At 54.8% G+C, this 27,988-nt stretch overlaps 1 protein-coding gene across 1 annotated transcript; it reads left to right on the top strand.

Moving 5' to 3' along the window:
- Nucleotides 1-6: 6 nt before the first annotated feature.
- On the top strand, nucleotides 7-27,988 carry PTPA (protein phosphatase 2 phosphatase activator). Its single transcript, XM_061199787.1, has 10 exons — nucleotides 7-277; nucleotides 4,396-4,493; nucleotides 6,838-6,924; nucleotides 11,783-11,908; nucleotides 13,860-13,977; nucleotides 15,872-15,971; nucleotides 16,885-17,009; nucleotides 17,906-18,006; nucleotides 22,363-22,470; nucleotides 26,541-27,988. Exons 1-10 carry the CDS (start codon nucleotides 247-249, stop codon nucleotides 26,616-26,618), a joined length of 972 nt encoding a protein of 323 aa, XP_061055770.1. The 5' UTR covers nucleotides 7-246; the 3' UTR covers nucleotides 26,619-27,988.

Genomic DNA, 27,988 nt, shown 5'->3' with positions numbered 1-27,988 from the left:
CGGGTGAGCGCGGCCGCCGCGAGTCGGCCGTTGCTGGGCATGCTCCCTGAGTGCCCCGCACCAATATGGCGGGCGTCCTCGCTGGGGTGACTTTAATTCTCGGTTTTCGGTTCTAGCCGGCCGGTGCTCATTTCTCTTCGGAAAGCTCTGAGCGCGTGGTGGGGCCGGGGAAAGGCAGGGCGGGTGCGGGGGTGAAAGGTGAGAGGGGAACTGCAGGCATCCAGGCCGGCTCCTGGCGGCAGGAAGATGGCTGAGGGCGAGCGGCGGTCGCCGCCAGGTAGGGCGGAGGGGCCGCGGTGGAGTGGGGGGTCGGGGGCGGTGCCAGGCGTGGGGGCGGGGACGGGGTGTGGTGTGTGGGGTGCTCGGCGAGGGGAGGAGGGTCGGGAGGTGGAGGAACTCGAGGGGCAAACGCTCTTGGGCCCCGAAGTGCTGGGGGATCTGGAGGGAGGGCAGGATCCCGGGACTGCAAAAGGGCGATGGGTGGGGCGTAACGCCAGGACTTGGGGAGCCGGAGTTGCCCAAGGGTCGGGTGGGCAACCCCGTGGCCCGAAGGGGAGGCCTTTTCCACACCTGGGCTGCTCCTACTAAAGTCAGCTCTTGACCTGGCGGGGAAGCAGCCAGGCATGGGGGCTGCTGTCTTCATTAGACCCTGCACTGGGGCTGGGGGCTGGTGCTCCGTGGGGCCTGCCTCGACCCCTCGGCCCTGACCACCCCTCATCACCTGCTTTCTTTTCCCCTTGGAGACCGGGCTCCGGAGTTTCAGTGGCTAAGAAATTATCGAGGGAAACTGCCCTTGGTCGTCTAAACCACTGATTTAAAAACGCTGGTTGTGCAAAGAGACGACTTTCTTTCTGGCATCACCATCTGTAACTTTTATTTACACTGTTCATCTCAAATAACTGGGATGGAGGTGCGAGGGAAAGGATCCTCTTAGACCGGTAACGTGGGGAAATGGAAGGGTGTTTGCTGACCCCTCCCCCTCCCCTCCCTTGAGCTAAGAAGGACTTATAAAATTCTGTCAGAGGTGCAAATAGGTTGGCTAAACAGCTGTTTCAAAACAGCTAATGTTTTGAAACCATTCACTGTTCCTTCTACCTTGTCTTCCCTTTTATGACCTCTGGGAAGGTCTCAGGAGGGAGAAATTTTGAAGATCAAAAGACGCATCCCCTCCACTCCCCACCCCGCCTCAAAAACAAAAAACAAAAAAAACCCCAAAGAGCTGGGTATGGTCTGTTAAGGCATTTGAAACCAGACATTTATTTTGTTTGGTACGAAACTTCTGTGCATGTGCCCTTAGGAGTTCCGGTAATGACATCAGGATATATAAGGCAACCGGAATTATCAGTGAGATGAATGTGTCTGTGAAGATGGGCGGTGGGAGGTGTGGGGGGAGAACCTGTGCACTGAGACCGAGGAAGGCTCAGGGAGGTTATCTATGGCTGAGAAGATTCAGGTTCCCAGGAGGTGTTCCTTCTTTGAAGTTTGAAACAAAGGATGTTTAGGAGCAGTGGAAAGAACTGCTTAACTCAGACAGTGTAGTGATGAAAACCTTGGATTCTGGAGTTACATAGACCTGGCTCTACCTGACACACTGCAGCCTCTGTGAGCCTGTTTTCTTATCTCTCAAAATGGGGCTACTGTAGCTTCCTCACCGAGCTGGTAGTGTGTGTTCCGTAGATGGTGTGGGCAAATCACGGGACGTGGGGGTAATCAGTAAATCTGGATTACTGTTATCCTTTTCAAAGGTGGTACAGGTTAAACATGTAGACAGGTTCCCAAATCGTAGGTGATAACATATTATACTCTCTGGGATTTTTTAGGAATACCTCTAAAACTCTGGATGTTTCCATCTTATACTGAGGGGTTGTAGGGGATCCAGCTGTCCCGTGGCACCTTTGTCAGAGGCGGAATAATCTGAGGCTAGAGAGGCTGTGGGCCTGACCTCATTGATCACAGTCTCGAGTTTGAAGTCTTGTCTTTTTGATTTGGGATTGCATGTTCTGGCAAATTGCGTGTGTGTGTGTTTCATCAGTGATTGGTCGCAAAACTTCCAAGTAGCCTTTCTTCTGGGAACAGGGCCCGGCCCTGTGAAATAATATCAGGAGGGCTAGTCCCTTGCAGGGAACAGTTCTCGCAAATTTAGAAAAGGGCTCTGTTCCCAAAGATCATTTGCAAATGGATAATTTGGAATGTAGAACACATTTTCCCATAAAAACAATGTGGTTAGGTCACCAGCCTGACCTACAAAGCTTTTAATTTAGCATCTTACTTGAAGTAGCAATTTATTAATAGTATGGTCGTCAATTTAAGGTTCTGGGAACAGGACTTGCAGAACAGGTGGGAGGAGGAAGAGAGTTTCTGGTCTGTTTTTTTGGGCCCTGGGTTGAATTTGAATTAGGCAGAGGTTTGCCTTGGTCTTATCCCAGATTCTCTGTCTCCTTAGGTCTCCAGGTCTCCTGGCACTTTTCCTTTCCTCAGGGCCTCTCGAGGCAGGCTCTAGTCCCCCAAAGGTCACATGTTCTAGAACCTACTTAGGTCTTTGTTCCCTTTTCTCCATGCAGCTGATGTGAGCTAGGTTTTAGGAGGACAGCAGTGGAACAGATTTATACTACATTGTGAGTGACTGATAGTCCTTTACACTTCTTGGAGAGTTTTCATTTTCATTTTCATTTATTTACTTATTTTTTAATAAATTTATTTTTAAAAAATTTTATTTATTTTTGGCTGCGTTGGGTCTTTGTTGCTGCGCACGGGCTTTCTCTAGTTGCGGCGAGTGGGGGCTACTCTTCGTTGCGGTGCGTGGGCTTCTCATTGCGGTGGCTTCTCTTTGTTGTGGAGCACGGACTCTAGGCACGTGGGCTCAGTAGTTGTGGCTCTCGGGCGCTAGAGCACAGGCTCAGTAGTTGTGGCGCACGGGCTTAGTTGCTCCGTGGCATGTGGGATCTTCCCGGACCAGGGCTTGAACCCGTGTGCCCCTCACTGGCAGGCGGATCCTTAACCCCAGCGCCACCAGGGAAGTCCTATTTATTTTTTAAAAAATTATTTTTATTTTTTGAGAGTTTTCATTTTTAAAGGAAGAGGCTTACTAATCTGACAAATCTCCAAGAGTAGATTCAGGCCCACAACTCCCAACCCGTAACCTTTGGGACTAGGTGTATTTTGGAATTCAGAGTTTTTCAGATTTCAGAAAGCAGTGTCCCATAATCAAACAAAAAGATTTATGCAGCAAAACATAAATTTCAGCTAAATGGGATACACAAACTACCCTGTGTTTTCCTTTCCTTCAGCTTCTGAAAATACAGAAACTCTATTTAAAATAGTTTATTTCTGATTACAAAAGTACTACAATGCCAGTTTTTAATAGTAATATGTAGCTTAGAAAGTGGAAGTCCTTTATAAATCTTACCTCCTAGAGATGACAGCTATTAACTTTGGTGTTTAATCCTTTAGATTTTTCCAATGCATAAGCTAATAGGTATATGTGTTATTTATATTAGTATGTAATTTTTTTTTTTTTTTACAAAAATAAGATTCTATTGTATATAATATACTGCAGTTTTGTTTCTTCACTTATTAATATTTAGGCTGTTTTTCTCATGTCAGTAATTTAGATTTTGTTCTTTTCAAAAGCTAGGAAGATTTCCATCATACGGGCATATCATTATTAATCCATCACCTTATTGATTGATATTTGGGTTGTTTCTAATTTTTTTCGATGCAGTAAGCACTTTTATATACATCTTTGTCTATTTCTGTGGGCACATCTGTAGGGTTGATTCCTACTGTTGGCTCATTGGGCGTAGTATGCAGTTTTTACTTCAAAAGACCGTGCTGAGTTGCCCCCTCAGCAGATTCTACCGTCTAAGACTCTCACCAACAGTGCAGGAGAGTTCCTGTTTCCCCTTCCCCAATCAGTGCCAGATGTTTTTAATCTGCCAACCTGATTTAGAAAAGCAGTCTCATCTAATTTACATTTCTGTGCTTATTCGGGATGTTGGTAATTTTTTTCAAATGTTTATTGGCCATTTTTTTCCCTTCTTCTTCTTTGAGTTGCCTGTTTATGTCTAAGAGGTCAACTTGGCTTTATTTTTCTAACCTTTCTGCCTGCTTGGGGAGCAGGAGGAGAGGGCATGGCAGATCCACTGGACGTATCAGTTGTTGAGGGGGTTGCCAGGGTTGCCCAGCTCCTTGCAGAGTGAGGAAAGGCAGGAAGCCAGTGGGTTTGGCTTAACAAGCTGATACTTTATCCTGGGAGTGCGTGTCTGGTTTATGCTAGGGCTTGCGCGTTGGAGTCTTGGTTTAAAAGTGTGTGTGTGTGTGTGTGTGTGTGTGTGTGTGTGTGTTGGGGGGGAAGGATTCTGTTTATCTGATTGCTTTTTCATTTTCTTTGTCAAGACTCTTCAGAGGATATCCCTCCAGCCACTCAGAACTTCATCATTCCAAAAAAAGAGATCCACACTGTTCCAGACATGGGCAAATGGAAGCGTTCTCAGGTACCACTGGTGTCTGCACTGCAGGGTCGGAACTGGATGAGAAACTTGGGCTTTTTCAAAGACAGTGGTTTTCTAGGCCTGAGTGGGGCTGTGAGCTCCTGACCCTTCTAGCTTTTGGAGCCAGAGCTGTTTAGAGGCTATGGAAAGAGGTGACAGGGGAGCTGGCTGTCTCTTCCCCCTCAGGGGCAGTACTCAGGGCGCTGGAGTGGGAAGGTCTCTGGGGGCTGGGGCGAGGATAACCATGGAGGGTTCTGCTTCTGATTCTTGGAAGCCATCGTCCCTTGGGTGTTATTGTATTGGCTGAACATCCTACATGATGGAGTGGGTCACTCTGATGCTTGGTTGCAAGTAATAGCAAGTCTGGGAGCCAGTGTATCACAGGGAGAGGAGGTTACCCCATGGAAACCTAGGCCAGGGAGGTGGCTGAGCCTAAAACACCAGGGAACGGGGGTCCCAGTTCTCTGCGCTTCTCAGTCTTCATGGTAGGCAGAAGATAACAGCTTGTACCTTCCCGGCTTCTGGTACAGGCTGTGGAAAGACTGGGACTAAGAAAAAGAAAGCCGGGGTCCTGGCAAGCTTGGCAGGTTCTCTGTGTGGAGTCTCCTGTGCTTACGTTGAGCCCAAGCCCTACCGCAGCCATGTCTTGGCCTTGCTGGGGCCGGGGCCATGCTAGCCTGTCTGGCTCCTCTTTCACAAGCCTGCCCTTTAAATATCTGAAGATGGTTATCGTGTCTTTTCTGAGTTGTTTTCTCCCCCACGTCTTCACCAGGATAAACGCCTTAGTTCTTTAGCTGCTCAAAGGATGTGGTTCAAGTCCTTTCATCATCTTGGTTGCTCTACGTCAGGGTTTCTCAACCTCAGCACTATTGACATTTGGGGCAGATAATCCTTTGTTGTAGGGGGCTGTTCCGTGTACTGTAGGATGTTTAGTAACACCCCCGGCCGCTACCCACTCAATGCCAGTAGCAGCCCTCCTCCCAGTTATCACAACCAAGAATGCCTCCAGACATGTTGGAAGTCTCCTGGGAGCCGTCTCACCTGGGTTGAGAAGCACCACTTTTCTCTTCCCTGAACCTGCAGGACTGTCTGAGTCCAAACGTGGCTTTAGTTCCTTGCTTTCCCCTAGATGTTTTCCAAAGAACATTGGGTGTTTATGATGTGCCAGGTACTTTAGCTGATTTAATCCTCACAAAAACCCTGGGACTCTGAGGTCATCTCCATTTTGAAATTGAGAAAACTGAGGCCAGGAGGTGAAGACATTTAGACATTTAGCAAGGCACAGTTAGTGGTCAAGATGAGAGTCCAAAGAGTTATGTCCAGGTTGCCTGGCTCTGGAGCCCCATGGGTTGAGCTGCTATGCTCTAGGCTATAGGTGGGCACCCTAATTTGGCCCTCTGCCTGTTTTTTTTTTAATTTCTTTTTATTTTGGCTGCACTGGGTCTTAGTTGCGGCATGCATGAGGGACCTAGTTCCCCGACCAGGGATCGAACCCGCGTCCCCTGCATTGGAAGGCAGATTCTTAACCACTGGACCACCAGGGAAGTCTCCCCCACCCCGCCACCCCCCGACATCCTTAAGTGTTGGATAAAGAGGAAGCAAGAAAGTGAGAGGCAAAAGGGATGAAGAAGAAACAAGACTACACAGAAGTTGCTTGCTTCCAGGAACTGCCTCTACAGGGGCCTGCACCTCAGTGCTTTCTTAGCCCTGTGCTGGCTGTAACCTGCAGCCCCATAGGGAAGAGGTTGTCCAGTTGGAAGCTGGGGATGGGTGTGCTGGGAGACCTGGCCATGGGCAGAAAACAGCTTCATCTCCTGGGAGCAGGGCGTCCGCAGTGCAGGTACACAGCCTGGCCTGCCTGGTGGGGGAAACATCTGGAAAGTTACCAGGGGCTGGACCCTTGGTGGTATAGTATAATGGTGGAGTACTCGCCGCTCTACTTTGGAGTTTGGCTGGCTGGGTCCTAGCTCCACGTCTAAGGACATCTTGGTCTTAGGCGTCACTTCCCCTGAAGTCTTGGTTTCCTCATCTGTAAAATGGGGACAATGACAGTGTCTACCTTGTGGGGTTGTTGTATAAAGAAACTGCTGGCAGCAGTGGTGAGTGCACAGTAGACTCTGGCTGGAGGTCCAGGTGTCACTGTGGTCACTGGCCTGCCGGTGGTTTTGGACGGAGGATCAGGGTTGGGTGTTTGGCATTATCCTTCTGCTGCTCCTGCTATCGGGTTGGGAGCCAGGGGCAGCTTGGCGCTCTCGGGTAACTGGGTGGAGCTGGGGGCTGGCGAGGGTGTGGAGAGCGGGGGTCTGACACCCTTCTCCACGTCCCCGCTCCTCCCTCTGTTTGGCAGGCGTATGCTGACTACATCGGATTCATCCTCACCCTCAACGAAGGTGTGAAGGGGAAGAAGCTGAGCTTCGAGTACAGAGTCTCTGAGGTAGGCAAAGGCAGGAGCCTGCTGGGCAGGGTCTTTCCAAAAATAGCTCCCAAGAGCCCACAATGGGACCAGTGCAGAAAATAAGATCACCCAGACACATGTGCAGTTGACATTTTAGTGTCTACATTTCTAATTAAAAAAAAAAATCTGTGAATAGATGTGTATTTATAAAATTGAGATCAAGGTATATAAGCTGTTTTATAGCCTGCATTTTTGTTTTGTTTCGTTCTGTTGTTTTTTTGTTTGGGGCCGCACCGTGTGGCTTGTGGGATCTTATTTCCCCGACCAGGGATTGAACCCGGGCCCCAGTATTGGAAGCAGGGAGTCCTAACCACTGGACCGCCAGGGAATTCCCTAGCCTGCATTTTTGTCAACTGGTGTCTGTATGTAACTTTTTAAATGAAAAATGATCACAAAAGAGGTAAATATGCTCACTGAAGAGATTACTGTTAGAGGGGACTTCCCTGGCGGTCCAGTGGTCGGGACTTCGCCTTCTAGCGCAGGGAGTGTGGGTTCGATCCCTGGTCGGGGAGCTAAGATCCCACACGCCGCCTCGCAGCCAAAAAAACAGAACATAAAACAGAAACAATATTGTGACAAATTCAATAAAGATTTAAAAAAAAAAAGGTCCACATCAAAAAAATCTTAAAAAAAAAAAAGAGATTACTGTTAGAAACGTGTATAACACTAACAAAAAAGCTGGCCCCGCCCTGTATTCCTCCCCATAACCGGCTCCCAGGGGCAGCCTCCGGCTCACAGCGTGGGGACTGTCGCCCAGACCTGCCCCGGGGGCTCCTCTGCCCCCTTGAGCCATGCCCTCACTGGTTTAAACAGTCCCCCGCTTAGAGTTTGAGGTTATTTCCCTGAACACTGCTGCTCTGAACACCCTCGCACATAGACCTGTGGGCGTTCTTTCCTAAGGATGCATTCCGAGAGGTGGAAATGCTGAGTTGCAGGGCGTGCACTGCTTGGTGCTCTTTGGCTGTGTTTCAAAGACCGGCTTGTGTGTAGAGGGAGGGTGAGAGCTGTGGGGAGGCTGATAGGCACGGGAAGGTGTGGTCTCGCAACTCTTGGCTCTTGCTGGATGCCATCCCAGCCCCGGTGCCAGGCCTCCAGCGGCCTCCTGCGTTCCTGTCCCAGGCAGCCAGAGCCCCCTTGAGCTTCATCTTATCTCAGACCCCAGGCCCGAGCAGCCTCTCAGTACCTTGTCCACCCAGCTCTCTAGCTGTAGCTTCGATCTGTCGGGTAAGACCTGGCCCTGCCCTGGCCCAGTCCCTCCACCTTTCTCAAGGCTGGCATAGCCCTCATGCTCCTGGGCCCTAACTGGCTGCTGGGTGGCCGAGGTCCTGTTCTGTGGCTGCGGGGAGCCAGGCCTGTGCTGGGGATTGACAGCCTTCTCTTGGGAGCTGGCCCACCAGTGACTTCTTGGGTTCCTCTTGGGCCTGCTCAGTGCTCTGGGGCTTTGGCTGCGGGCGCAGACGGCGGGGGCGGGGAGAGAGGGCCGCTCCTTGAGCCTGTGATAAGGAACGCTGAGCTGTGCTCAGTGGACTGGGGAATGTGGGGGAAGCCTAATTAAAAGGCAGTGTTGTAATTACCCCAGCAGATCCTGAGCTGCCAAACCCCTCTCAGGTCCCTTCATTACCCCTGAGGCTTTGATGGTAGATGTCCATACCACCCAGGTGTTGGCTCAGCTCAGGAGCCATTCTTTTGGCAGGATTGCAGCCTGGTTAAGTGCTTGGGTTCTGGAGTCAGGCTGATCAGGTTTTGATAACCTCTCACTTCTGAGCTGAGTGGCCTTGTCGCCTCTGACGCTCCATCTCCTCATCTGTAGAGTGGGAAGAGCCACAGACCTACTCATGGCCCCCAGGGAGATCCCGCATGTAGGTTTTTTTTTTTAGCACAGAGCCTGGCACATACTAGATGGCATTGTCATTATTAGCTATTGTTATCGTTAGCTGGTTTTCAGTTTTAATTTCTAGTAACACTGATGTTGTTTCACTTGGGGCTCTTCCTGAGCTGGGTTCGTTCTCACTCAGGGGACAGGGGTGGCTCGTGTGGTCTCCAGAGGTCTCCCGGCTTCTGCCCGCGGCTGGCAGTGGCGGCAGAAGGCACCGCACACAGCGTGCGGCCTCCCTTCCTGCCTGGCGCAGCTGCTGTGGCTCCCCTGCCGCTTCTTGCTCCTGCCTCTCAAGGCAGGGGGAGGCGGCTGCGGCTGGGGAGAGGGCAGAGTGGCCTGGGGGGCGGCTTCCAGACCACCCGCAGCAAGGGGAACCGGCGAGGGCGATGTATGAGATTGTCTAGACCCATGTTTAGAATGCTCTCCTTCCTTTTGAAATTATGTCTGTCCTATTCTTTGGGGGTTAAAATGTTTTATTTTTGTAAAATAAAGGTGATAGTAGATAGGAGGCTTATCTTTTGTTGTTGTTCCATTTGATTTTTTTAAATGAGTCAGAATTTTAAATTGGCAAGTAAGATTTTGGAGAAAATTTTACTGGTCCATGAAATCTGAAGAGGAAGCTTTGGTCCAAGGAGGAGGAGGGTGGCTCAAATTATTCTTCATGCTTCCTAGGGGCTTCAGCCCACAGCTCCCTCCCCTCCAACCCTCTCCCCTCAACAAGCCAAACAACAGAGGCAGCCCCTGCCTTCAAAAACCCTCTCCAGAAAGAGGAGCTAGGAGCCTTTTAATTATTCATTGGCCCAGCTGAGCTAGCAGCTGGGGCCTGGCTCCCGCTGGCTTCAAGCACCTTCTTTATGTCCCGTTCAGTGCCTCACCGAAGACAGTTCTCTGGGGAATCTGTTCTGGTGCTTCTGGGGCCAGGATTACTGCACCATCCCTTATAAGTCCCAGCTGCTGCATGGGGTTAGGTTTGCTCTGTCCTTATCAGCTCTTCCGGGTGACCTGGTTCTTCACAAAGCCAGGCTCTGGCAGTGTGTTTGGTCACATTTCAGCAACGCAGCTTTTTGTCACCCTGGCCCTTGGCCACAGCCAGGTATAAAGGGAACTTTCTCCTCTTACAGATAACTTTCCTCTTCTCCCAGGCCCCAAGCGTAGGGAAAGGGGAGGTGAGGGAGGGCAGCATCAGGGCCACTGTCACATTGCTATTCGTGTGGACTGCATGGACTGCAGTGTGGTTTGTGCCTCCCGGTGGGGGGGGGGGGCACTGGCTACCACATACCCCGTTAGCTCAAGGCCGCCTTTTCCCTCCCCACAAATACACACTCAGCACTCGGGACCACTTCTCTGCAGAGTCTCAGCAGTGGCAGACCTGACCGTGCCTTGCCCTCTGTGTCACAGCTTTTCCCGTGGGCACCTCTTGCTAGTTCCTACCAGCGCCTGGAGGTGTCTCCTTATACCATTTGTACCCGGCAGACACAGGCGAGATCTGCTTCTGGGCAAGGCCCCTCCTCCCGGCCCACCTGTCCCCTGTGTCATGTGCTCCCCGAGCCTTTTGTTACCTTTGTCCTGGCCCATTTCTGCGAGCCACATCTGGAAGGGGCACTTTTGGAGCTGCCCTCACAGACCTTTGTTTTAGATAGATAGCATCACCTGATGTCCTCGATGAGTAACATTTGGTGTGCTATGAGTAACATTTGGTGTGCTAACGCTGCCTGGCCTGTCACACCGATTCCACTCTTTAGTCCCTGCCCTCTGTAGGAAAGATAGAGGTGAGAGATGAGAGATGGGTCTCAGACACTGCTGGCCTTACAAAGCGTTACCCACGTTCGCACCTCTGACCCAGCATTTCTACAAAGGGTATTGTTCACGGAGTGAACAATTGGAAGTAACCCAAACATTTAACAGTGAGGGATTTGGGAAGTAAATCACAGTACATTGGTACAGTGAAATATTATTCACTTGTTAGAGGCTTTTGCAAAATTATGTTTCCATGTTGCTGTGGAACGAGGGTCATGAGGAAACTGATCAGGCTACAAAGCAGCCTGTGCCCTGTGACCCCCGTTTTAGAGTCTGCGTGTGGATGTATACCATCACCCTGTGTCAGGCACTGCGCTAGCATGCTTCATGGATTGTCACTTAGTCCTCGTGACGGCCCTTGGAGTTATTTACCATCATGCCCATTTTTGAGATGAGGAAACAGGCTCAGAGAGTTAAAGTCACTTGGTCAAGGTCTTGCAGCAACCAAATGGTGTTTTAGCTGTGATCTGAAGGCAGGTCCAGCTGCCTTCAAAATTCTCACCATGATAAGCAATGGAAAACAAAAAGATGCAATAGAAGAGTACGTTAAAATGTTAATACAGGTTCCCCCGTTATCTGAAAGTAGAGCGTTTCTATGAAACCTGTTGTAAACCGAAGTGGTGTAAAGTGAAAATCCTCTTTAGATTTCTTTCGGTTAGCAAAAACAGCTACTAATGTAGGTCTTCCGTAAAAGTAAAGTGGCGAAAAGCGAACTTTCGAAAAGCGGGGGATACCTATGGTGTTGATTTCTGGGTGGCAGGATTATCGGTCATTTTTGTTTTCTTCCTCTTTGCATCTCTGTTTTCAGTGATGAGCAGGTATTGTGCACTAAACGGAAGACCCCAGTAAGATGTAGTAAAGCAGGTCAGGGCTGCAGCTCGTGCTTGTGCATCAGCTGCCCCTGGATGAGCTGGCTAGAGAAGCCGGCTGCAGAAGCCACGCTGGTCCTTCAGCCTAGCGCTGGGCCCCTTCTGTGAGGCTCTCTGTGTTCACCTGTCCCCTCCTTCGTATTCAGGGTGGTTGGGAGGAAAGGGGCACAGCAGGGAGATGCCAGTAGTGCCAGGCCTTGCGGTCCCTGTCCAGCAGCCGTTGGGGCTTCCCTCTGTGGCTCGAGCTTGGGGACACTAGTCATCGTGGCTTGGCCCCCTCTGTTTGCCTCCACAGGCCATTGAGAAACTGGTCGCTCTTCTCAACACGCTGGACAGGTGGATTGATGAGACTCCTCCGGTGGACCAGCCCTCTCGATTCGGGAACAAGGCCTACAGGACCTGGTATGCCAAACTTGACGAGGTGAGGCTGCTGCAGGACAGGCTTGGGGGCTGGGCTGGGGAGAAAGCTGTCAGATACCAGAATCACTGGGGAATTTGTTAAAATGGCGGTTCCGTTTCCCAAAGTACAACTGCGTTTACCCTCTCCCCCGCCGTCCTCCGGGAATCACCACTGTGGACGCGCAGTCCTCTGCACAGGGCTGTTTATTAGGTGATTGTAGCAACGGATTGAAACGTCCCACGTGTCCATCTGCAGTTTATTATCCGTTAAATAAACTGGAAAGTCCACCCAGGGAGTACCATGCAGCTCTGAGAAAGAATAGGGAGGCCGACTAGGGAACTCAGGGGAAGGGACCGCAACTTCCAGTGGTCCCTCGGTATCTGTGGGGGATTGGTTCCGGGACCCCCCGCAGATGCTCAAGTCCCTTGTATAAAATGGCGAGGTTCGGTCAGCCCTCTGTATCCACGGGTTCTCCATCTGTGGATACAAAGGGCCGACTGTACTGTTAGGTTAGAGGGGAGCCGGGGTGTTATGCACACGGCAAGCTGCCTTTTGGTAAGAAAGAGGGGAAACAAAAAAGGTATGTTTGTATTGCTCAGTTTGCACTGGAAGGATGTGTAAGAGGCAAATAAGGCTGTGGGTTTTTTTTTTTGAGGGTGGGGGGAACGGGCTGGATGGGAAAGGGTGGAGTAAGACTTCTCAATGCATCCCTTTTATAATGTGTTTATTTTTGAGTCATGCAAAGGTAATACCTGTTAGAAGCAAACAAAAAATAAAAATGCAGGATAGCCACCCCTGGGAGTCCAGATTCTCACCAGGTCTCCAGGAGATTCTCATGCCAGGTGATTTTTTGTTTTTTTTTGTTTTTTTTTTGTTTTTTTTGGCCACGCCACGCAGCATGTGGGATTTTAGTCCCCCCAACAGGGATTGAACCCTGCGCCCCCTGCATTGGAAGTGCAGAGTCTTAACCACTGGACCACCAGGGAAGTCCCTCATGCCAGGTGTTTATAGACTGAACTTAGAGAAACGTGCGTCCTAGTTTCTTTGGCCCAGTGTTTTCACATGGAGCAGAGGGGAGTCCTAAGGACCCAGCAAAACACTGTCCCTGCGTAAGAGTGGCCTGGGGCTGCTTCTGGTCTCTAAGATGGCACATGGGCATATTTTTTTTTTATTAAGTTATAACTTAAAGAAAGCTGACAAATCATAGCTATCAATCATGTACAGCTTGATAGATCTTAACGTGTTTTTACCCTTGCATCCATCCATATCAAGCCGTGGAACATTCCAGCACTTCAGCAGGGCCTTTGTGCCCCGTTCTAGTTGACATCCCCCAGACTCTCCTGACCGCTATCCTATAGATCGACTTCGCCTGTTTTGAACTTCATGTAAACGTCTGGCTCCTTTTGCTCAACGTTGTGTGATTCACCTGTGTTGTGCGGAGCAGCGGATCTTCTTCGTTGCTACGCAGTATTCCAGGGTGTGGCCATAGCACAAGTTATCCATTCCATGGATTGTTCAGCTGATGGACAGTTGATGGACAGTTCAGTTGTGGGTTGTTTCCACGTTTTGGCTGCTGTAAATAATGCTGCCGTGAACGTCCTTGCATACGTCTTTGGTGGACGTCGGGCACAAACTCCCTTGCTGGGAGTATGAAGAAAGAGGACATCTCTGGAGATGTCAGGGAGTTACTAGATGGGAAAGTCGAATGGCTTCTTTTTAGATCCCTCCTGTCTTGCCCCCAGAACCGTGTCCCCTGGAGGGAGGGTCAGCAGATGAAGAGCCACCCCAGGGTGGTCTCTGTGGTGTGAAAATAAATGCTCTCCCTCCTCTTCCTTCCGTGGGCAGTCAGAGCGGGGAGCCAGGACTGCTCGCTGTGGCAGCCTGGCTCCAGCCAAGATGCTGCCTCTGGGCACCTGGCCACCGAGATGCTGCCTAATCTGCTGCCACCACTTTGTGTCTCTTGTGTTATCAGGAAGCAGAAAACTTGGTGGCCACAGTGGTCCCCACCCATCTGGCAGCTGCTGTGCCCGAGGTGGCTGTTTACCTAAAGGAGTCAGTAGGGAACTCCACGCGCATTGACTACGGCACAGGTACCCGTTACTGTGGCGGCGCCTGCTTGGCTTCGCAGTGGCCCTTTCTCGGGTTGCCTCCTCTTTGCTCTGGGTTGTGTTGGTGAGGTGAGGGAGCCAGCTGGGGTGCAGCGCGGCAGGTGCAGGGACGCCTGCTGCTCTGGCTTGGTCCACCAGGGGGAGCTGGTGCCACGTGCATGGTGGCTGTAAGCGCAGAGCTGACTTCTGTTCCTTGTAAAGGTGGCCTCGCTGTGTGCTCATCGTCATCACCAAACTGATAATTTGTTGAGCACTTACTGTATCCCAAGACAACCGCTTACGGAAGCCTTGAGAACTGAAAGAGCCTGGTAGCCTCTGGCAGCGCTGTGGCGCATTGCTGTTAGCCACTCGGTGCCCTTCAGAGGGAGCGCTGTGGGCATCTTAAAAGGGAAGGGGGGTGTTCTCTATCTAGGTCAGGCGTGGCTGAGGAGGGTCGCTGCTTTGAGAGGCCCGCCTTTCTTTTCCTTTCCACACTGAAACAGGCAAATGCAAGAGCTACTGCTCTCTCGGGCCCTTCCCTTGCCTCTGGAGGAGCCCAGGCCACAGGGGCAGGCCTGGAGAAGGGCCCCCTTGGACCTGGGTCATGGGAAAGTTTTGTCATCTGCTCCCCTGATGCTGAGGAACAGGCTTATTATCAAGTGAGACTTTTAGGGGCGGCGCTTTGACTGAGACCAGCCAACCAGAGAGACCTGGAGGCGAGAGTGGCCAGGTCAGCAGGGGCTGGGTTTTTCCTCCACTCTCAGATGCTCGTAGTTGTGCAAGGGTGATGACTGCCCCTGAGTGATGGTGGCTTGGACTCTGGCTGGTCATGATCAAAAACTGTGCAGGTGAAAGTAACAGCTCATAAGCTTTCCAGGCCCTTGGAGGGACCCTTATTCTGCAGAAATAGGACAGGAAGTCACTGAAATATTCTCTCCTCCCCTCCCTCCAGATATGTTTATTATGACACCGTGAACCATGGGATTCGGCCCAGAGTCCAGCCAGTGGTTTCTGTAGCGCTGACCATTTCTATTTGACATGACTGGGAAGGAAGGGGGGTGCCTTTTGACCCTGCAGTGTGGCCATGCTTAGAATGTGACCATGCTTAGAAGCCTTCAGTGGCTCCTATTGCTCTTAGGATAAAGTCTGAACTTTTTTACTGTGGCTGTAAATGCCTGTCTGATCTCCAGCCTCATTGCATTACACTTTCTCCCTTGCTCTCTCTGCTTTAGCCAGACTGGCCTTCCTAGGGTTCTTCAGACATATCAGGGTTGTTTTTTTTTTTTTGCCTCAGGGCCTTTGCATATGCTGTTTCTCCTGGCTAGAGTGCTCTTCTTGCTTCCCTCACGCCCTGTGCCTTACCAGCTCTTACTCATCTTTCAAATTAAATATTATTTCTGAAGGGAAACCTTCCTGAACCCTAATGTCAGGATCACCCTGTGATATCCTCCAATTATCACCCTATCCTTCTCCTTCAGAGGTAGTTCATAGAAGTGATTGTATATTTAATGTTTGTCATCCTGATAGGTCATAGACTATCAAACAAGGGCAGGGACTTTTGGCCTCTGTCCCTCTAGTGCCTGACACGGACAGTGGTTGCCACCTATAGTAGGTGCTGAATAAATAGGGTAGAATTGATGAGTGAGCTACACCTCCAAAATAAAATGTGAATGCCTATTTAAGAATCACCAGCCTGGGCCTTTTTAGGCGTAGAATTATAGTACTAGTGGTTCTTAAAAGGACCTAGTTCTTTCTGGATGGGGAAGAGGCCCCGTTACCTCCATGTTGACCTCCCTCCTTAGAGGGGAAGTTAACAGTGATTTGGACTCTGGTGAGACCAAGAACAGTCCCACGCCTTCTGGAAGACTGTCAACCTCGGCTCTTTTTTCTCCCCCAGGACACGAAGCTGCCTTTGCTGCTTTCCTCTGCTGTCTCTGCAAGATAGGGGTGCTTCGAGTGGACGACCAAATAGCCATTGTCTTCAAGGTGTTCAATCGGTGAGTGAGCCAGGCGGGAGGGGTGGCTGCCAGTGGGAGGAGGAGCCAGGGGTCTCTTTCCTCCTTGTTACCATCAGACTGGGGACAGGGTGCTAGAGGGGCCTCCCGAGTGGCTGTTGGTTCTCTTGTCCTGTCCTAATCAAGCTGTGACTGTGAACAGGGTGTCCAAGACTCCTCCTTCCGACAGGTTCAAATTCAAGTAAAAATAAGTGAAGGGAATGTTACATAATGACTGCTAATGCTTCTGTGGCATTTATCACGTAGAGGTAACTTCTAAGCGCTTTACATACAACTCTTTTTATTCTCACGAAGACCCTCATTTCCATTTTATAGATGAGGAAACTGAGGCATAGAGAAATCAGGTCCCTTCACTGAGGTCACAGCCAGCTGAACCCAGGCAGTCAGGCTCTGACCTGCTCCCCTCACCACCCAGACCACCTCCCGGCACATGGGTGTGTCTCCGTCACCAGAGGGCGCTGACACATCTGTTCTGGGCCCCACTCTGGTGCTGCTGATGCCGCAGCGCCAAGGGCGGTTCCCGAAGGGATCTAGGGGATGATCTCCTTGGACTCCCATCAGCTTTCCTATGGGCAACCCGAAGCGAGAGAAGCTGTGGCTCCTGCCCAGGCTCTCAAGTTGTCAGGAGGTGATGACACTAACCCCCTTTCCCAGTTGGTGTTTTGCGCCTTTCCTGGGCCAAAAGGAGGCTGAGTGTGGGAGAAGAAAATGAAGTTCCATAATTTTGAGTGTATCAGCTGATGCATAACATAGGCATGTAGGTTTTAACTGAAAAGGAGATCTGTTACACTCTTAGGTGGTTATTTCTGGCCTCCTTTGCTCCCAATGGCCGAAGGGTTGAGACTGTCTTTCTACTTTCTGCCACCTCCCCTCCCTTCCCCGCCCTCCTGTGCAGGTACCTTGAGGTTATGCGGAAGCTCCAGAAGACGTACAGGATGGAGCCGGCCGGCAGCCAGGGCGTGTGGGGCCTGGATGACTTCCAGTTTCTGCCCTTCATCTGGGGCAGTTCGCAGCTGATAGGTACTGAGGTACCCTGGCCCTCCTCCCTTCCCTCCTTCCCTCCCCTCCTGCCCAGGGCACACAGTGACAGCTTGTAAAGCAGGCATTAGACCGGCTATTGACGGACGCTGCTTGCTGCCGACCTTCTGCTGCAGCTGGCGTGGCAGGCTGGGGAGGCTGAGGCAGATAATGGAAAGTGACACGGGCTGGGGCGAGGGCGCCTGGCACATAATGGACTGGTGTGAAATGCGCCCCGGCTCCTGGCAGCAGCTGCGGGGTTTTATGTAGAAAACGAGGGGTTCTTTTGACTCAGTGACCCGCATCATCCACTGTTATTATCGAGCCGTGCACAGGGGGACCCATCGAGGAGCTGCTGCTCGCTCCGGGCCCGCTCTGGGGGTTCCCCCCACTTTCCCACGGGCAAGCCAGAGCAGGTGAAGGGTCCACGTCTATTTCCACGTAGGATTAACCGCCTACGAAATAATATTAATAAACGACCCTTTGTTGAGTACTTCCCTGTACCAGGCACTGCTCTCTGTGCTTCAGGCAGATCATCGCAAGGACCCTGGGAAGGGTTTTTGCCGGCAAACCGCTGACCAGCACTTACCTGTGCAGGCACCATGCCGAGTGCTTTACGGTGGTCCTGACGTTCAGGTGGCACTCCACAGCCCCACTGCACGGATGAGGAAACTGAGTTGCATGGCTGGAAAGAAGCAGAACCAGAGCTTATTACACTAGAGTCCAAACCTGCACAGGGCCATTGATTGCTCCAGCGAGATCAGGCGTTGAGGGCGGTGGGCAGGACCGCAGCCCTGGGGTGGGTGCCGCCCTGGGGTGGGTGCAGATGGCACTGGGCTGCGGTGCCCCGGCGGTGCGAACGCCTGGTTCTGAACCCCGGGCCGCTTTGCTGTTTCCAGACCACCCGAATCTGGAGCCCAGGCACTTTGTCGATGAGAAGGCCGTGAACGAGAACCACAAGGACTACATGTTCCTGGAGTGTATCCTGTTTATCACCGAGGTGAGGGGAAGGGAGTGAGGGAGGAGCCCGCGGCAGCCTCCGGGCCGAAAGGGACTGAGGCTGGTGGCTTTGGACACAGGAGCCAGAGCTGCTGTCTGAAGATGGCAGGGCCAACCCCTGAAGTGGGTTGTTGAAAAGGAAGCCCAGCCAGGCCTCTCTGAAAGGTTAGGCCACCTTCTGACTGTCCAGGCTCTCTTCCTCTAAATCAGTACTCTGGGGTTTCTACTGGAGCCGACGGATTAAGACCTGGTCATTAGGTGGACTTGGTGACCGACGCAGCAGGTCTGAAGGGTGGGTGGGTATTGTTGGGGGGGATGGGGGGGTGTCAGCATCTTGCGGGTGGGGGCCACAGGGTCTGCAGAGCTATGTGCATGTGGACGTGTGCGACGAAGCCATTGCAAGAGTTGGAGAGACTGGAGTGGACGGCGGGACAGATCCCTGCTGAAGGGACACACCTTTGCCGGACCTGGGCCAAGGGAGGTGCTGGAAGCGCAAGTGAGCGGGCCTGGACCCCCAGCCCACCCAGCGGGGGTCGTTTAACTGGGTGTCATTGTCCTGCTAAAGTAGGGCCTCCCGCCCGTGCAGCCTGGGACCGCTTCCTCAGGGTCACCTGGGGAGCTTGTGAAAATGCACGTTCTTGGGCCCCACCCCAGCTTTCTGAATCAGAAGCTTGGGGGACGAGCGCTAGGAACCTGAATTTAAACACATATGCCGGGTGATCGTGCATGAAAGCTGGGGACCCACTGTGCTCGGGCCTCTCTTTCAGGAGGTGTGGGGACCTTTCATCCTCCCTGCCTGGTACCCGCCCCACAGACTTCCAAAGGGCACCCTGGCTCTGCCACCTGGAGAGTGTCTCGCCCCCGTTCTCTTTCCTGACGCCCGCAGGCATTCCTGCTGGCCCGGTGATGTCCCTCGCACACCCGTGGATGCCCCTGCCTGTGCGGGCTTGCTTCTCTCTTGGCTGCCCGTTCTGAGCCCCCTGAAGAGGGGGAGACGCCTGGCTAAGCAGCCATAGCTCCAGACTCTCCTGGTCAGCATTCGGCTCAGGCCTCCGCCAAACTCCAGAGGCCAGAGGGGAATGCCACGTTTTTCCAAGTCAGCAAATGAAGGCCGTCCTGACGGCTGGGCGGCCACCACCTGACTCTCAGAGATCTGCTGCCTTCAGCACCGTAGGCAGCCCAAGGTCGGAGGGACTCCGGGGCAGCCTGGCTCACTGCCTTGAGAGCCAGTCACAGCCTGCCCTCCCCAGAGCAGAATGGGAGGCTCTGCGGAGCTGGGGGGACCCCAGGAGGAGCTGGGCGAGGAGAAGGGGTGGCTGCGCCCGCTCCTGGGGGTAAGAGGCTAAGCTGTTTTGGCTGGCCAGGCCCTTGGGTCCCTGTCAGTAACTAACAAGGAGAAGGCCAGGCTGGGCCTCAGGGAGTATGGGAATTGACTCCAGGTTAAAACTTTGTTTCCTTGTTTGTTTGTTTGGTTATGCTGGTATGAAAACCCCAAAGCTTTCCTAAAGTTTGGGACCCAGGTCCTCTGCTAGAGGAAATCCTACAGTGGCCACTAGGTGGCACTAAAGACACATTGAACTCGGAGGAGGTTTTCGGAACAGTTGAGGGAGAGGCATGAACCGGGAGGAGGCCGGCAGGCCCTAGAGTTCCTTGGTGGTTCCACACGCTCTCTGCGAGGCCTGGTTTTCGCCCTGGGCCTCGGTGCTTGGGCCTGGTGGTGGACGTTGGACGCTAGCAGGGGACGTGCCCCAGAGCTGAGGTGACCGGCAAGAGCCCCTCTCGCCCACTCGGCCCGCCTAGAGCAGGCGGGCGCAGCTCCTGATGGTGGCACACATTGTGCTAGCTCTCCGGAGTCTGGGCTCACCACCCAGACCAGGGTTTTCACAGCCCCCAGTGGTGGTGAGGGAGGCCCAAGGCCTGACGCTGGGACCTGGGGACCTGGGGACCTGGCGGCCTGCGTGGAGCTGTGTGCTGTGGTCAGGAAGGGGGAAGTGTTGCCTCTGGAGACCCCAGGGATCACTAGAGCTGGTGCAGCTAGGAGACTTAACAAACAAGAAGTTGGAAATGAGACTGCGCTTTTCCTCCCGCCGACACCAGCCTGGGACCTGCCCCGTGGCCCCGAGCATCCCGGATGAGGGAGCTCACCTTGCAGGGCTCCTGCCGCCTCAGGAAATGCAGCCCTGGTGCCTTTAAGAGCCCAGGGCAGGCAGGAAAAGAATTTCAGTTTCAATCTGGCTTCTAAATTTGGAGTTTTGGGAAGGGAGGGATCAGATTTCAGCTGGAAGGGAAGGAGCTGACAGGAAGGCGCTGTGCAGAGCCTCCCCCCACCCCACCCCCCTCAGTTACTGACAGAGGAACCATTTACAAAAGGCCGATTCTCTTGGGAGTGGAGAGGCAGGAACGCAGCGTCTGTGAGTAATTTCCTGCTCAATATGGCTGCTCTGACTCACACGATTCCCCTGGGGTCACTGCGGGACTGCAGCTTGCTAGCTCGTTCTCGCTCTTTCTCTTCTCCCTTTGTGGCTAGAATGAGCGAATTTTTTTTGTCTTCTCGACCCCATTCCTTTTTCCCCCTTATCTGCTTTCCTTTCCAGAGTTGCAGAGGCTCCTTCTGAAGGACCTATGGAGACCTTAGGACCCTGAAGGCTCGGGGTGTGGGGGGGGCAGCCCCTCTAAATAGCATCTCTGGCCTTTCCATGGAGGTGGCCCAGGCCACTGGGGCTCCGGAGCTCGGGCCTCCCCCCGGCTCTGCCAGCAGGCCAGAGAGGCCTTTTGGGTCCCCCACCCCGTGCCCCTAGTGGGGGAGGCTGGCCCACAGGCAGAACCCCTGGTTTCCCCACGTCCCTGGGCCAGCCTTGGCCACGGAGCCCTCACTGAGCAGACCCCTGGAGCTGTGGCTGTGACAGAGCCAGCAGGGTTCCCCCCCGGGTGGTTTGCTCATGGGGGGCCTAGTCCAGAGTGAAACTGGTTCCCCAGCTCCAGTGATCCCTGAGCTTCTCAGGGCCTGGAAGTATGCAAGAGAGGGCTGGAGCCTAGCGCTCCTCCCGTGGGGCAGAGAGCCTGGGGAAGGGGCGGGGTGAGGGGAGGGCGGGGTGGAGCCTGACGGAGTGGGACTTTGGGAACAAAGCGCCCTGAAGGCCAAGCCCCTGCAGGCTGGGGGCTCCTGGCTGCCTTCCTGGAGGAGGGAGCCTTACAGAGAGGAGGGGAAAGATTCTGGGTGAAGGGACTGGCCCAGGAGAAGCCCTGTGGGGGCCATGGGCCATGGCCTCACTGCTCGAGGAAGGAGCCTGTTGTCCTTGCTACTGAACCTGGGGGTTGAGACAGGCTTTGGGGTGCTTGGGCCAGGGGAGGGAGATGGCAAGGGTAAAATGGCAGCTTTTTCGACTTAGATCTTACAGTTTTGTAAGAGTTGCCTTACTGCAGGGGTGAGAGGCCTGCGAGAGTGGGTCCCCAGGCGAGCCCACAGCTGAAGGGTGGGGGGTTTCTGTTCCTGGGACCTTATGCTTATGATGCCCAGTATAGAGACCCATCCCTTCTCTCTGGAACCGCTCTCCACCAGCCCCGCCTCCACACACAGCCTCTTCTGGAACCTTCCACCTACTCAAGGTCCAAGTCTGCTTTACTTACCAGCTCAGCCTCTTTGCTTTTCAAACTCTTTCTTCTGAAACCTGGGGCTCCGGGTGCTGAGCCCTGTTCCCCCAGCATCAGTGTTGCTTATCAGCCCGGTGGGGGGGGACTGTGTGGCGGGGGATCGTGAACTGCTTGTTAATAAATACAGATGGGCTGGCCTTGTGCTGTCCGAGGGGTGCACTCAGGTGCACGAGCTTCCTCGTCTCAGCGCGGTGGTTTCTGATATCACGGGGGCTCCACTGGGCTTGCCGCAGAATTTCTTCCACGAGGAGGGACCGGGAACGGAGCTGTCCTTGCTCCTGCCTGTCCCTCGCCGCTGCCGCTGCCGCTGCCCTCCCTTCCCCGCTCCCCTGCCAGCTCAGGCTGGCTTTCTAAACAGACCTTCCTCCCGCATCTGTTGCAGGTGCCCTGTGGCTCATGTCTGCCCCCTCTTCTCCTTCTCCTTCTGCCTGCCATGCAGAGGGCAGTCAGATGCCTGGGTTTGGTCTGGGCCCTCCCCCAAACCGACCCCTCCCTCGGCTCTTCCAGCTCTGCCTGTGGCAGGCCAAGAGGGACCCTGTCTCTGGCACTCGTGTGTGTGTGTCCACGTGTGTGTTCACGTATATGTACGGGCCTGCAACTTGCGCGTGTGTGTACATGTGTATGCTCCAGCAACCTTGCTGCAGGGGAGCAGGGGACGGGCTCCCGGGCGACCCGTCTCTCCAGCTTGTGGACTCTTTTCTTCCAGATGAAGACAGGCCCCTTTGCAGAGCACTCCAACCAGCTGTGGAACATCAGCGCCGTCCCCTCCTGGTCCAAAGTGAACCAGGGTCTCATCCGCATGTATAAGGCCGAGGTGAGTGGGGACCGGCCCGCACTCTTGGTCCTGGGCTGCTGCTTCCTCACCCCCACCCCGCTGTTTTGCTCTGAATCCAGCTCTGAATTGCCGGCCAGCCCCTCTGACGCTTGAGGCCTCAGAATCTCTTGTCTGTGGGATGGGCAGTCGGAAAAGCACTGGACTGAGGCCCAGCTCTGCCCTGTGACTGAGCCAAGGCCCCGCTGCTCGGGGGTCTCTGTTCCCACTTGTCAAATGGCTGGAGGCCCTTCTCAGCTCTGTCTCCTGTGGGGACACAAAAGTGAAAACAGGCTTGGGAAAGGGTTTTATCCTTTGGAGGCAGCATCCAAAGTGATGTCTCTCCAACTTTGGTGGGTCTGATCGCTGGGCAGGTGGGAGGGCTTGTGGGGAGGCCGGGAGCTGGCATTTTTGATGACCACTTCAGGTGGTCCTCCCTGCTCTCCAGTCAGAGAGGCAGGGAGAGGTCTGGATTTCCAGAGCTCCCCGTGCTGGGAGGCGGCTGCCCTCTCTCCTGCCCTCTCTGCTCGTCCTCTTTGTCACCCTTTTCCCAGCCAAGGAGGTGGCTTCTTTTCTGGCAAATAGGCAGAAGACATTTCTTCCCACCCCATGCTTTCCTCTGGCTCCTTCCACATCTTATGCAGACCAATCCTGGAACTGCTTGAACTTGGCCAGGGGAGGGCCTGGGTGTGAAGTCCCTCACCTGGAGTAGTGGGTCCCAAAGTCCCCTCTTTTCACCCTCAGGCTGGTGGTCTCAGGCGTTGCCCTGCAGGTCCACCTCTCTTGACCCTTGGTCATCCCTCTCCTGGGGACGGGGGGTTCTTCGGGTGGCCTCCTTACACCCAGAGCTCACTCAGGCCCGTCAGCAGAGGCAGAGGAGCAGGGAGGGCAGGGTGTGGGGGGTTGGGTGCATGTGGTAGTAGCAGTGCTTCCAGTGGGCCTGGATCCCTCTGCGTGGCCCTGAAGGGGTTAAAGGCTCTGGAGCTGACCGGGCCTGGCCCTCTCTCTCCCTTCCGCCCCCTCCGCCTCCGGTCCCCTTCCTCTGGACTTCACATCCTGTGTTTAGGTTCCAGCCCACATACCTCTCTAATCTGAAAGGAGCCTTTGCTGGGGCTGTGCGGGCTCCTTCCGGCCGCAGCCCGGCCCTCCATGCTGGCCCTCCTGCTGGAGAGCAGCCGGGGTCCTGCCCTCTGCGTGTTCCGTTGTTCTTGACACCCCTGCCCGCCCCAGTCCCACAGTGGGTGCTGAGGGGGACTCCCTGCAGGCGGGACTCTTTGGTGTCTTTCCTGCTTGGGATCTTAAATGCCGTCCTTTCTGCAGGCTCTTACTTGAGTGACTGAACTTATCTTGACCTGGGCCCCTAAGGGCAGAAGAGACCCTGCCTCCCTTCCCTACCTGCCCTGTCCAGAGGCAAAAGAACTCTGGCTGACAGGTTGAGGCTAGGAGCAGATTAAGATTAGAGATGGTGATGGGGCCACACAAACAAAACAGTCCACGGTGTAACAGTTGTCGGTGTTTCTCTGGATGTTGAGCACGAGGAGGTCAGCCACTGAAGACCGCCCGCAGCTCAGGACCAGACAGAGGGAGCCCGAGCACACAACCCAGCGCCCTTCCTGAAACCGGGAAATTCCAGCCCTGGGTGCACGCAGCCTGCCGGGCGCTGCGCGGCGGCCACACGGCTTTGTAGGACAGCGCTGGAACTCACTGACTTTAGTTTAGGGACACCAAGTCTCTGTGACATGCGACACTCGTTTGTAAGTTGCTAGCAGGTTGCCCTTAGTCTTTGGTCCCTGTGAGTCATGTGGTCATATGCCCTTCGCTCGGAGGAAAGCAAGGAAAGGACTTGCTTTTCCAGACCAGTTCTTGGTCCTTGGGGAAGACCTTTGAGGCTCACCATTCTTGAAGTCCAGATGGGGGTTAGCAAAGGCCAGAGCCCCTGGCCAGAGACGGCTGCTGGAGGGGAGCGGGTCCCCTGAGCTGCCATAGAGGCCTGACCGGGCCTGGCATCAGGATCTGGGACCAGCTGTCTGCATCTCCAAACTGCCTGTCAGTTCAGCCTTTCTGAACTGAAGAACCAGATGCTTTCCGGGACCCTTGTGGATGGTGGGGCCTGTCTTTCCTGAGGGCTGTCACCGTGCTGGTGCTCCCTTCAGAAGCGCCTGTCAGGACCTGGGGAGCCCCTTCTCCCCCCGAGTCGCTGGGACCTGGGAGGGCCTCCAGCTGGAAGGTCTGCACATGGGCAGGCGGAAGCTGTTGCTCTGTCCAGGACATGGGGAGCGCCGGGGCACAGGTCATTGGAGAAAGGCCTGGCCGGAGGCTCCCTCTGCTGTGACCTTGGAGCCCCCGACTTCGACTTCCTTTGCCCCAAGCAGCCTTTTGCTTTTAGCCCAGCTCCTCGCCCCCCCACCCCCCAGCCCCAGGCCTTGGGGAAGCTTGTTCTGGGTCCCTGAGGGCGGAGTGGAGAGAACCTCTGCCCCTGCGCCCTCCCCCTAAGCCTCTTGCCTTTGCAGCTTCTCAGGCCTGAAAGCTAGAAGCAGGTTGACCTTTGACCCTTTCTGGAATTCCAGGACCCTGGGGGCGCCCCCCCTTCGACAAACTCCCACCACTTCCTCCATGACATAAGCACAATGGCAGCTGCCTTTTCTTCTGGCCTGGATCTGCTGCTCTTCCCTCCCCCCGACCCCCAGCTGCCTGCTCCCCACTTTCTGTGCTCCAGGCCCAGGAGCCTGGCTGTGGCCTGGAGCTCTGCTCCCACACAGAGCTTGGTTCCCCATCCTTCCATCGTAGATTTCCCTTCCTGCTCACCTCCTGGTCCCCCTTCAGGCCTTGTGGCCCACCCCCTACTCTGACACACACCCACACACCACACACACACCCACACACACCCACACACACACACCACACACACACACACACACACCCCCACACCCACACCCCCCCACACATCCCCCCCCACACACACACAGCTGGGCAGAGACCTCACCTCTGCGGCTGCTTGTTGAGGTGAGGGAACCTGGGCCAGCGCTGGCGTGCCTTTATTCCTCCGAGTTCGTGGGAGGAGAGCACAGTCACAGGATGGAACTCTCACCCTCTCGGAGGCCATAAGTCTTGTTCCACCCCAGCCAGGAGGTGCACATTCTGCCTGTTTCTGTGGCCAGAGGTCTGAGAGGAGGCAGATCCTTCTTCACATGTGCGGGGTTGCTGCCTGTGTGGTGGGCAGGCGTGGCAGGGCTGGTGCAGGGGGCTGGGAGCTGGGGCCCCCTCACCTTCCTGGTCCTGTGTGCTGTGGGCCTGGGGTCCGGCTGCCTGGGGGCCAGGCCAGCTTCTTGGTTGGCCCTGCTTCTCTCTGTCTCCCCTCCTCTGCCAGAGCCCTGGGGCTGAGGCCCTGGCTGGGCTGGGTTCAGGGAGCAGCACCATCCCCTGCTCGGCCATCCCCCTGCACAGTGCTCTTGTTCTCTGCCCCACGCACGGGGCTGCTGGGAATTGCCCTGGGGGTGGGGCGGCTGTCAGCTGGTTCTTATTGTCTCACTCTGAAGTGCCAAGATGCCTTTTTCAGTCTAGAGAACTGAACATTGGGAAAATGGGCCTAGGACCCTTCTCAGGCTTGGGTCCCAGTATCCCCACACCTCTTCTCCAGGGCTGGGAGAACCCCCATGATCTGGAGGGTTCTTTTCACCTCTGGTCCCCAGCTTGTTCCTCTGGGCCAAGTGATGTCACTTGGCTGCCTCTCTTCTTGGCTCCTGCCTCGTGGGGTTAGGCTGCCTTCTCTCCCTCCCCCTCTCCCTCGGTCCCTCTCACTCACTCTCCTTCTCGTTATTTGCTGGACCTGACCTGATTGTCGTGGAGTGGGGGGTCTTTGGATGGGAGGGGGTGATCAGGAATGGGTCTGAAGCTCTGCCCTCCCCCAAAGGCCTGGCCGCTTCCTGGGCCCTGGGTGGACACCTGCTGGAACTGCGCTGCTCCGGGCCTCCGGAGTCGTCCGGGGGTCCCTCGGAGGCCCGAGAGGCTGAGCAGGCCTTGGCAGGGGTGCGGTGCGGCCCTCACCTCTCTTCTCTGCTCCCTCCTCCTCGCAGTGCCTGGAGAAGTTCCCGGTGATCCAGCACTTCAAGTTCGGGAGCCTGCTGCCCATCCACCCCGTCACATCGTGCTAGTGCCTGCCCTCCCCCACCCCAGCTGTGGCCCCCTCCCCACCCCCTCCCTCTGTTCTTTCTGTTTGATGAGAGGCTGTTTACTGGGGTGGGTGGTGAGCGTGGGGTTGAGGGAGGCTCAGGGCATAAAGCTGAAGGACCCAAGTTGGGAGAAGTGACCAAAGTGTGGCCAGTTTCCTGACTTCCCCTGTGGCGGACAGGCAAGGAGAGAGGGGCTGGCGCAGGGTCCCTGGGCCCCACTCCCGCCCTGGGCTCCCTCTCCTCCTCCCTGTTCAGTCCCATTTGAGACCAGGCTGTTCTGGGCCGCTGTGGGGAGGGGAGGCACTCTGCTGCTGCCGTTGCTTTCCCTTCCCAGGTTGTCCTTCTAGGGGTTGGAGCAGCTGCTCCCCAGGGCGTGGGCCAATTTCCCGAGCCCTGTTTGGGTGGGCGTCTGGGTGTCCTGAGGGCTGGAGGCTGAGGCTGGCGGCCAGCCTTGGGGGGGTCGGGAAGGGAGAAGCCTTGGCTGTTCTGGCTGGTGACCCTCCCAGCTCCTCCTCACGGCTGCCCCCTGGGCCTGTGGGCACCTGTGTCCAGTGCCTCATCCTTGCTTTTCTGCTCTTTGGCTTTTGGTTCAAGGGTAGCCTCTGGAGGGTGCCGGCAGGGCTTGCTCACCAGCGGATTGGGTGAGGCCTGCCTTTCCAAAGCTCTCCCTGGCTGGGAGGGGGTTGAAGGAATGGGGGCGGGCTCGGGGCCAGTGTGGCCGTGGACAACCTGGGCTCCTCTCCTCATTCTCACGTCCCTCACTGCCGCTGCTTCTGCCCCTCTAGCTGGGCGGTGGGTGAGTGGGTCGCGGAAGGGCTCCGGAAACAGCAGCCCACCCCCTTCGTCCTCCCACCTCCCTGGGCTCGCCTGCTGGAGTTCCAGAATGAGCTCTGAGGACGGGCAGGGGCTGGGCCGGGCAGGCCCACCTGGGGGGTGAGGGGGTGCTGGGAGCAGCAGGCCAGTTCCAGAATTTTCTTCGGGGGGCTGCTTCCAGGCCTGGGTCTTGCAGACTCTCCCCTGCCCAAGCCCAGGTCGGCCCATCTCCACTGCCCCCTCCCCGTATCTGGGTCCACACAGCCTTTGGGAAGGGGGAGCACCCGAGAAGCACAATTCAGGGGCTTGCCCTTCAGGTCTAGGCCGACGGCCTGGGCAGAGGCTGGGACAGGAGCTGCAAGAGTCACAGAAATAGTTTTCCTAGGAAAGGCTCAGTCCCTCCCTCCCTCCCTCCTTCCCTCCCTCCCTCCCAGGGTCCAGACCGCAGCTTCCTGGCCCCTCCTTCCCTGGGCCCCCTGGGCCCCCCAGCCCTTGGCGCCTTCATTGCTCTTCAGATTAAAGCCTCTGTTTACACCTGT

The sequence above is a fragment of the Eubalaena glacialis genome, chromosome 9 (assembly GCF_028564815.1).
Source record: "Eubalaena glacialis isolate mEubGla1 chromosome 9, mEubGla1.1.hap2.+ XY, whole genome shotgun sequence".
Classification (NCBI taxonomy): Eukaryota; Metazoa; Chordata; class Mammalia; order Artiodactyla; family Balaenidae; genus Eubalaena; species Eubalaena glacialis.
The sequence above is the reverse complement of the archived record's forward strand: the minus strand, read 5'-3'. Positions and strand labels throughout refer to the sequence as shown.

Excerpts from the sequence above, each read along its gene's own strand:
- PTPA (XM_061199787.1), top strand. The coding sequence starts at position 247 with ATGGCTGAGGGCGAGCGGCGGTCGCCGCCAG. Across the intron at positions 11,909-13,859 it reads GGTATGCCAAACTTGACGAG|GAAGCAGAAAACTTGGTGGC; the intron begins GTGAGGCTGCTG and ends TTGTGTTATCAG. Across the intron at positions 15,972-16,884 it reads GTCTTCAAGGTGTTCAATCG|GTACCTTGAGGTTATGCGGA; the intron begins GTGAGTGAGCCA and ends CCTCCTGTGCAG.